Source organism: Sesamum indicum, linkage group LG13 (genome assembly GCF_000512975.1).
Source record: "Sesamum indicum cultivar Zhongzhi No. 13 linkage group LG13, S_indicum_v1.0, whole genome shotgun sequence".
NCBI classification, from domain to species: Eukaryota; Viridiplantae; Streptophyta; class Magnoliopsida; order Lamiales; family Pedaliaceae; genus Sesamum; species Sesamum indicum.
Window position 1 is genome coordinate 2,675,731 of NC_026157.1, and position 11,270 is coordinate 2,687,000.

The window sequence follows — 11,270 nt, forward strand, 5'->3', positions numbered from 1 at the left end:
AGGGAAAGAAGAATACATCAAGAAATATAGGCTCATATTAGGACGTCAAAAAGAAAATTGAAGTAATAAACTATACAATAACATTCAAATTATAACATATCACTAGAAATCATGGTAAATAATTATTATTAATTACAGTTAAATAAAATCGATGCAAAAAATTAATTTTTCTATATGAAAAAATTATTTATCACAGCTAAGAGTTATGATAAAAACATTTATCATGGCTTTTAGGACATGTAAAAAATTTTAACCATTCTCGCAAAAACTACAACTAACAAGCGCTGTTTGGTTGTATTCAACGATTATTTATTACAATTATTTATTACTAATCATGATTAAATATTATATTTTTTACAGTGTATCTAAAGTCCTGAATGTCGTTCCCACTGCATTAATTCCCTAAATTGTATCAAAGTACCAAATTTTTTCAATAACAAAAAATCAAATGATAACATTCAACAAAAATATACCGAACTCCGAATAAACAAAAAAATCATAAATTTTATGGACACTCAACCAACAATATAAGCTCAATTTGTTTTCTTTTCTAAAAAAATTAAAATTAAAAAAATATAGTGGTTGGAAAATTAGAGCACACGTAAAGGAGAAAGATTTGCTACAGGAGCGGCGACGGCAGAGAGGGATGGTGACGGCGCTTGTTGGATACTCATTGCCACGGACAACAACCCTCGAAGTTGTCCATCTCAATCCGTCACAAATTTGCGACAAATTGGACATATTGAGAAGCCATCCGAAATCTTGGAGGAATGTAAATTGGTGACGATCTTGCGACGTGCGGTAGTCCCCCGCCAATCCCGTGCCACTTTTGCGACAAACTTTTTGATACGTGTATCATCACAAATGCTCCTTATTTTTTTTGTGACGGATACTCACAACATCTATTTAGGCCTGTTGATTATTGCTATTCCAATTTATATTGGAACTTTTTGGTCCAAAAATCTGCAACTTAAAAATTTTAGATTTGTATATTGTCGTATTCTAAAATGTTACGATAATTTTTTTATCTCAATCATAATTTTTTTACGATATCTGAATCATAATATATATATTTTTTTTCGTAATTATGCATTAACGTCCGTATGACATTACTAATATTTTTAAATCAGTAAAAAATTTTAATTTAACACCACTAACAACATAAAATAAAGTCTCATCAATTAATTTAAATATATTTTTAATTTCATATACAAAATTTAGAATATACATCTTTTATTAAAAACTTGAAAATTGAGAATAAAAATAAAACCAAACATGCCCTAATTTCAATCTTTAGTACATGATGTGGAATATTAATTTAATCAGACTTCGAATCCGAAGTTTGTTGAAGAAGTAATCATTTTTGACTCAATCGTATTGAGACAAATTACGAAATTTCTTGATTGGCACAACTAATAATCTCATCAATTCCCTCAACCTTAAACAAATCTATTTTCGTGGAAATTAAACTAAAACTATGTGCATTTGGTGGAATAATACTTCGAATATAACGTGACGTAAAGTAATTCTTGGAAAATATGAATGGACAATTCATAAATAATTAATTGTATAAAAAATAATATATGTGCATGTAATTGATTACTTAACAAAATTAGAATATAATTGTAGATCAAATTAATTTTTAGCAGTGAAAGTATGTCGATCTACGTATTCGGATCTGGCTTGTCTACGAGCCATGTCTTGATTGGATCACAAACGTATCAATTCTCTTGTAGCCTTGAAAATCATTCCACGAACACCTTCCAAATTCCCCTACTTTGGATCCTGCTCCAAATATAGTGAAAATCATGAGCGCACCTTGCTCGCCTCAATGGATTACTACCAGAGTAACCCACTCATTTACACACCTTCAATCCATAGAGTCTATAGTGATGCTTCAAGGAAGAATATAGAGAGAGAGTATTTGAATAAAGTATTGTGATTAATTGTTTGTATCTGATAGGAGTACATTTTGTGTTAATTTCAGGTGATATTTTCTTTTTTTTTTTTGTAGCCAAAATGCTCCTAATCAAGTGTTATATTGCTTTATTAAACTATAATGGTTAGAATTTGGCCTTTCTAGTTATTAATATTGTCGGTAAATTAAATTTTGAGAACGTTCCCAAATATGTTTACTGATTAGAGGTTTAGTCAACGAACGTACCTTGACTATCAACAAAATAAGGAAATGTGAGGTTGTTAGGTTGTACCAATGACCATAACGAATTTATCTATCATGAATCATTGTCATCTTTATATCTATGCTCAACAGTGGAATTAAATATGATCATGTCTTTAACTGAAATATTATTCTCATATTTACTCCTCTTTTAAATACTCTTTTATTTTAATTAATTTTAGACTTAAATTTTAAAACAACCCCCCCCCCCCACCCCCTTTATTCTTTTTTCTATTCTTGAAGGAACTAATTTAAAATCAATTTCTGTGTGTTCGTCCGTGCTCATTACTTGCACAAGGTTTTAGTAGAAAATTATTTTTGGTGAATTCAACATCCATCAGTATAACACTTGTGGTTCTGTGTATCTTTGATCACAACCATATATCCTATTTATAGGTGTACTCGATCCTCCTTAAGAGGAATCCAGATCTCAGAATATAATTAGAAGACTACAAATTCTATTTTAGATAAGCTCTACCCTCAAAGGAGTCCTTATCCCAATATGTATTTAGAAAACTTAAATTCTATCTCAAATATGAATGCATATGGGGTAACGGGTCCACAAACTTAATCCAATATTCAACAGTAACAAAATTAAAATTCCCTTTCGAGAAAAAAAACATGAAAATTAATTAATTATGCTAACCATGAGATTTTTGAAGAAAATATCCATTTAAAGATAAAAAAAATTCTAATAAAATCAAACTAGAAAATAATTAAATAATGAAGCATTTTTTTTCGAGTGTTAGAAAAATTAAATATAATTTTTTTTTTAAATTCGAGAGAGAGAGAGAGAGAGGGAGAGGGGGGAGAGTGTGTATGGGTGTGAGAGTGTCAGAGAGAGTGTATGAATGGGAATATTATTATCTTATAATATATTAATTTTATAGAGCTTATAAGATATTACAAAAAAATTAAAAAAGTTAACTTTTTTTTTTAAAAAAAAAAGCTTATAAAATTTTGAATTTTATTTTAAAATCTTATAAGTTCTTTAAAAAAAAAATCGAATAAATATTTATAGCTTATAAGCTCTCATACTTCTTATAAAATATTTTGAGAAGCTTATAAGTTTAGCCAAACACCTTTTGATTCAAGATCCCAATCATTTATCTGTAAATGAGAAATATTTTCTTCAGAAAATGGTGATGCAGCTGTACTGATGTAGGACAACCAAAAGTACATCTTACTAACTATTGGCTATCAATTAAAATTGTAAAAAATAATTATTATTAATTATGATTAAATAAAAATAAATAAAAAATTTAGAATATTCACTATAAAAATTATTTTTGCTATAGTTCAAATATTTTTTTCATGATAAAAACTACATTTAAGAATTGTTGCGTGACCATGATCTACAGCTATTTATTAATATTATTTTATTTTTATTATAATAATTAATTATAATTAAATGTTAAATTAATTAATATATTGATTTATCAGGGCAAGAAAATTATAACTCTTCGAGCTAGTGATGTTGAATAATTTATATGCAGTAGGTGGAATAATAGTTATAATATGATGCTATCTCACTCCAACAGGTAGATAGGCGAAAGCGTCGCAGTAACAGGGGCCCCATCTACCATAGTACAAGGGCTCCCCCCAACAATTCCCCATGAGGTTCCCCAACAGTGGCTGGCTCGATTGGAGTACCTTCAAACAGGCCTCCAGGACGTTCAACACCAGATAGTAGGCATCCCCCTAAAAAAAAAAAACAAATTCACCAAGGGGGCATCCCTCTCAGAAAACTCCAAAGCAGGCATCCTTTACGGAATAAGCCTTGCCCCTCAGCAGGCATCCGTCTCATCGAGTAAATCTTTACGTACCTGCTTCTCTCAAGGAGTATTTTTTGCTTTAATAATTTTGGAGATTTATTTTACCCCCTTCAGGAATTAAATTTTATCATAGCAATAAGTCAATCAAGAATTAATATAGATTTTTTTTTGTTAATAGCATTAAATTTGGTGAATTTTATCTAATAAAGGGATTTATTTATTAAACGGAAGCAAACCTCAAAATTATTGGATGTAATTTTTTTAATTAAAAGAAATTTACGTGTAATTACACTAAACTATATAGGTGAAGAGTGTAATTATCCCTTATAAATATCATGAATTTGAATTGATGTTGCATTAAAGTGACAACTTCCAAGTTTATCCAAGACCTACACTCCACACCAACGATCACTTAATTTAATGGGTGGATTTGAGGTCACACCAATAAATTTGAAGTCATAACTTTTTAGTAACCGTCTGAATATATATATCTTACGTGACATTTTTATTATTTATTTTTAATAAAAAAATGTACGCGATTCTTTTGTGATATTACAAATGAATAAATTAAATTTTTATGAAAAGAAATTAGTAATTTATCCGTTTGTGTTTTTTAATGCAATAAATTACCTCCTGTATTTTTTAAAATAAAGCATTTCACTTCCCTATATAGGAGGTTACTTGCTTTATTTCAATTAACACATGAGGATAAATTGCTATTTATTTTTATTTTTTTTATAAAGAGATAATCTACTCATTTACATTATCACATGAAGATAAATTATATTAAACTTATTTTTAATATTATTTATTATATTAATGTATGAATCGAGCTGATATATCACTAATTTATTAAATTATTAAGATAATAATATAATTACGACTTCCATAAACAAAACAAAGACCTAGATTCCACATTTTTATATGGAATGAAAACTGAGACACCAAGTGATCATAGCAAATGGGGTATGATGCATGGACATGGACATGGACACGACAATAAAAATATAAAAAAAATCAAGAAATAATATGGCACTGACACGACTATATATAATATATATTTTTATTATATATATTCTCAATTTTTTATAAATTAAACTATGCAATATGAAAACTATAAAGATAAATATAAAATAAGCATGTTTTATATCTATATTTATAATCGAATGTGGCTTCCAACATATATTCAGTTAATTTTAAAAAGAACGCAATGAAGAGTTTAGAATAATTTAAATTAGTTAAATTATCGTGAGCATCTCTCAAATTTTTTATAATTTTATCCTAATATTTTTAGTTTAAAAGGAGTGAACTAATTCTTTTTCTTTTTTATTAAGTCTAAAATTATTTTTTTCTTAAAGACAATTCAAATGTTTTTGAAGTTCTAAAAAAAATCAAAACATGTCGAAAATGTGTCGGACACATCAATAGGCGTGGATACATCGATGCTGTGTCCAAGAAGAGTCCAAACGGTGTACATATCGACACTGCATCGAATAATTTTTCAAAGTGGTCGTGCATTATAACAAATGGGTCAACCCAGACCAACACTGAAGTCGCCTTATTTAATATTCGTGAGGTATGAACTATGTGAATTTGGAATGGATTTGGGGCGATTTTGGGAATCTACACCTGCTATGTGTATTACTCGATCCTCCCACTCTCGAGATCCAGCCATACCCGACCCAACCACATTAAAGTGTCAAACCCACATCGTATTTGGATTGTCGCCCCGTCTTGCCACGGTTGTCGACCCAACCCATTTGGATTATTGCCCCGCACCGCCACGTTAACGGGGATTATATTTTCGGATGCAAAAAGTTGTTCAGATCTTTACAATCACTTTTTGCATACGAAAATATATCCAATTTGACCAAACAACTACAATGATGATTTGCAAGCTTACAAATATTACAAGAAATTAAAAACCTTAAATTACAAGAAGATAAAGAAACTGGACACAAACCATATCTATCTCTAATTAGCTATTATCCAAGCACTGAACAACCTTTCCATTGATATATATAATGGGGATATGTGCTATTTTTGGCCAGTCCGCACCTGTTGGTTTCTCGCAGCTCTTTTCTAATTGTGGGCATTCTCTTACATCCAACTTCCTCAGTGATTTGAGTCTCTTGAAGCCATCAGGCAAGGACTTTAAATTCTCACAATCCCAAATCTCAAATTCGGACAGCGACTGAAGACTCCCCAGCCAGTTTGGTAAAGAACATAGTCCTTCACAACCACCTATTCCCAACTGCGTCAGAGTAGTAAATTGTTGCATGCTTTCTGGCAAATGTTCGAGCTCTGGGAGCCCGATTAGCCGCAAATTCTGCAAGGCTGGGGCTCGTTTCATCGATCCGAAGAAGGATTTTAGTTTCATGCAGTGGAGAAATGACAATGATCGAAGTGAAGATAAGTCTTCCAGTATAGCAATTGGAAATGATCTAAAACCAGCACAGTGATGGAATTTTAGTACCTCCAGAGAACTGAGGTTCTTGAGTCTCTCAGGCATAAATTCAACATCATAAAGACGCAAGCTTTTGAGAGCAGATAGGTGATCGAACATGTTTGATAGACTCTTGATTTGCAATGATTTAAACTGCAGAGTCTCGAGATTATGCGGTAAGTCTCCTGGAAGCATAGGAAATTCTGCAAAGCGGGCTAGATGGAGTGATGCGAGTGAAGTAAGAAACCTTAGGGATCCAAGAAGTGTTCCACTGCTATCCCAAATAGACAAACTTCTAAGAGCTGGTAGAAATGGCAAGTTGGACAGTTTCGGAGAGTGATCTATTGATAACTCTTTTAAGCAAGGAAAACTCTCTTTTGCATTCCCTATCTTCCATTCCTCCAAGTTGGGCATGTTATAGATGCTGAGAGTTGTCAGGGCAGGAAATGCACTTTCTCCGTCTCCATGCCATTCAGTATCCAAACGCTTGACAGAATCAATCCCACTTAGGTATAGACATGTAAGAGAGGGCAATTTCCCTAGCGGTGGGAGGTGCTCACATCTTTGACAGCGTTCAAGACGGATTTCCTTAAGATTTTTCCAAGCTAAAGTTGACATCCAATTCGGAAACCGGGAACCTTGATAGGACTCAATACAAATCTTTTCAAGATTCTGATGTGGTTGGAGACCTTGTAGAACTTGTTCATAATGTTCTGTGGAGTTCTTCTCTACGTCACTCGTCCACGATAAACTCAAAGAAGTCAGATTGTTCTTTGCCATCAAGTTGGCCCTTTTGGCATCTTCAATATTGCTCACTTTATCGAGCCCTTGTATCCTCAAGTTCCCTCCAAGATTCAATTCCTTCAGCTGGTCTATTTGGTGAGACAATTCTTGACCCACAATGAAAATGCTTAGTTCATGCAGGTAAATCAGATCTCCAAGTCCAGGTGGTGTACAAAGAAGTGAATCAAAGTTTTTAATTTCAAGAAAAAATAAATTTTTCATCACTCTCAAAGCTCTAGGCAACTCAAGAAGCATTCTAGTTCCTGTAAGCTTTAACGTCTGAAGGTTATGAAGATGAGTCAGGGATTCAGGTAATTTTTTTAATGTAAAGCACGACATGGCAAGGTACCTAAGATGTTCTAATTTGCAAACTAGGTTTGGTAGTTTTTCGAAAACAACATAGTTCACATCCAATGCTCTTAGATATTGTTGCTTTGAGATGCGCAAAGAATTACCTTGTATCTGGAAAACTTTACCACATATAAGCGACCGCAGAGAAGTTATATCATCTGGAATTTCCTCAGAAAACCCAGAGTCAAAAATAGACAAGTGACGAACTGCCTTTGGATTTTTTATCACCTTGCCATGTGCCAACGTTTGGGTTTCACGACTCATGACTGATGTTGCTAAATCGTGCATTAGATCATGCATTTTACATGTCACTTTACCCCAGAAATTTATCTCGACATCTTGCAAGAATGATCTCCAAACCAATTCTTTGAAGATCAAACGCCCATTGAGGTACAAGTCACTTTGGCCTCGAGAGGGAACAAACCCATTTGCCATCCATAGCTGGATGAGCTGTTTCTCCTCCATCACATAATCCTTTGGGAATAAGCAACAATAAGCAAAACATTGCCTCATTTGTGGGGCTAAATTGTCGTAACTTAACCTCAAGGCAGGTAAGACACCATTTTCATCATCTGACAGTTGCCAGATTTCACTATCTTTAATTGCTAACCATTCGCTTTCATGGCTCTTAAATCGCATCAAGCTCCCTAGAGCCTTGATTGCCAATGGCACGCCACCACATTTCTTCAGTATCACCTTGCCGATTGCAACAAAACTTTCATCCCCCTCTCCAGTCGTAAAGGCTCTTTGCCTGAATAAGGACCAGGAATCATCCTCTGATAAATATCCAATTTGGTGTACACCGATAGTAGCCATCATCAGAGCAACTTTCTCAATTCGGGTCGTCACCATTAGCACACTGCCCTTCGATCCGCATCTTAACACCTCTTTCAATCTATCCCACAGCTCATGGTTTTCATTCCAAACATCATCTAAAACCAGCAAAATTCTTCTTCCCCTCAACTTTTCTCGCAAAAGTTGCTGTAGAGCATCCAACTCAGAAATATCGCATCCCACTCCATCGACAGATTCGACAATTGCTTTGACTAATCTCTGTATGCTAAAATCATCAGATACACAGACCCAAACTCGCAAATCAAAACACCTTATCGTCCTCTCATCGTTATAGACCATTTGCGCAAGCGTGGTTTTGCCTAGCCCCCCCATTCCCCATATTGCATACACAGAAAGATCATCACTATCAGGCATTCTGTCAACAATGTTCTGCACTATCATTGCTTTTTCCATATCCCTCCCATAAATCTCCAATTCATTCACCAATGAACAACTCTGTCTACTCTCTGCCACCACTCCAAATCGGTTTTCCACAACACCGTCTCCTAGATGGAACTTAACTCTCTCTTCTGCTATGGCATCTAATTTCCCCCTAACTTCCTTAACTTCACGGGCCATTTTCCAACGAAACACCAATGGATTTCTCTTCGAAAGAAATGAGCTTAACTTGCGGTTCATCCCTCTTTCAGAATCCGCCCTTCGTCTGAGGCCCTCAGTCGCTATCCGATCTAGAATATTTTCAGCATCAAAAGCAGCATTTTTCAGCTTACTCAACCAATCTTGTAGTGCCCGGCTCTTCCTCTGCTTGATTTCAGCATCTTGCAGCACAAGTTGGACTGCGCCAAGTACACTCTCAAGACTTTCGAGCTCATCCTTCAAACCCCAAACATCACCAATCTCTTGGAGCGCAGCTGAGCCCAAGATTCCAAGAACCGTTTCAACAATAGCAGAAACAAGTCCATCTGCCATAGTATGAGACTCAGAGTAGCCCAAACAATTCAGTTGGGAATAAATCTGCCAAGAACAAAAGGGATGAGATGAAAATCCGTCAGCTGCAAAACTAAGATTATAATGCTGAATCTTCAAAATAAAGTGTCAAAGTCAATGGTCAAAGTCTTTCTCCTGTGAGTTTTTTTAACTCCGTAGGGCTCCACACGGTAGTGAATGTGGTGGGGAGAGTGGAAATAGAGTCGGTGGAGTTGGAAAGTTCAGACCATTACCTCTTTTGCTGCATTGACCCTTTCAAACTTTCCTCGAATCTCTTTCTCTTTCTTCCAACCAAGACTCTGGTAGAGTGAGTAGACCGTTAGGTTGAGTATTTATGTAATTTTTTTTTTCTGTTTTTTTTTTATGAGTATTTATGTAAATTTTCCATCACAACCTTCGTATTATATATTTGTTGATATTAACGAGTGACTGTTACATATTTAAAAAAAATTAAAAAAATATAATTAAATTATAACGTAAACTAAAATCATTGCATGCAATATACGTATAAATATGATATCGATACATGACATAATATGCCATAAATTTTTTTTTTCTTTTACTACACAAATAATTTAAGATTAAATAAAGTTACCATTTCTGAAGTATCTACCCCACATCAATTACCTCTGAAGTATTAAAACCTTCAAATCTCTCCGACCTTTACTTTTTAAGTTTGTAAAGTCCCTTACAAAAATTGCTTTGTGAAAAGAAATAAAAAGATTTTTAAAATGTCAGAATCATCATTTGCCTAATTTTAGTTTCACTTGTTTATCGAACTCTTCTTATTTTGTAATCCTGAAGTACTTGTGGCTCATTTTATTTTAGTTTTATTTATTTATCAAATTAAGTTAAAAATAAATTTTTACATGCATAATACTATTACATTTATCTAATTACCATATATATAAATATATATATTTATTTTATATTTTTTATTAGTTCATCAACCCTTTCAGTTTTATTAATTGTATATTTGTTCAAGTAAATATATAAATGTATATGCGTGTATAAATTTTAAACAAATATACAAAAAATCAAATGGGTTGATGAACTAATAAAAAAATATAGAATTAATATATATATATATGATAGTTATATAGATGAGATAATTTTATGCATATATAAATTTATTTTTAACTTGATTTGACAAATAAATAAAATTAAAATAAAATAAGCCATAATTATTTTAAGATTACAAAAGTAGGAAGAGCTCGATGAACAAGTGAAACTAAAATTAGAAAAATATTGATTTTGTCGTTATAAAATTCTCTTTATTTTTTTTTCTCATAATAATTTTTGTAAGAGTAGAATTGAATTTTTAGACTTATTTTGAAGATTTTGATATTTTATAAGGGTATTAATGTTGGATGAATACTTCAAAGGTGATAACTGTATTTAACTCAATAATCGATTCTTTTGTAAGAGCCCAAATCACATCTCTTTCATGGCCCAAAGGAATGAATATCTATAGGATTAATTATAATTGTGTAATAAAAATGTTGGTTTTAAAAATGTAAAATTATACTTTTTTTTTTAAAATATTTTGAACTTATACTTACATCCTTTCAAAAGTTCTTCATTTACACATGACTCCCCTTCCATTAGAATTTGGCGAAAAATGTCGACATTATTTTTAAATTTTTCCATTCATTTAATATTTATATATATATATTTGTACTTATAAAGGGCTAAATAATTATATGTATAAAATCAGGTGTAAATAGTAAAATTTTGAAGAAAATATAAATATAATTTTGAAACTCTTCTTTTTTTAAAAAATTATAATTTTATATTTTTAAAGGAGATTTAAATATAACTAACCCTTATCTATACTATAATATTAAGGTTGAAGGATCTACTACTTCATACATATCATGTGTATGGACTAACCTATTACTATATAAAAAATAATACGACAAGTAAATTCTCTCTTTACTTCCCCCCCCCCCCC

At 32.4% G+C, this 11,270-nt stretch overlaps 1 protein-coding gene across 1 annotated transcript; it reads right to left on the reverse strand.

The window, feature by feature from the left end:
• On the reverse strand, positions 5,776-9,594 carry LOC105176180 (putative disease resistance protein RGA1). Its single transcript, XM_011098909.2, has one exon. It carries the CDS (start codon positions 9,296-9,298, stop codon positions 5,933-5,935), a length of 3,366 nt encoding a protein of 1,121 aa, XP_011097211.1. The 5' UTR covers positions 9,299-9,594; the 3' UTR covers positions 5,776-5,932.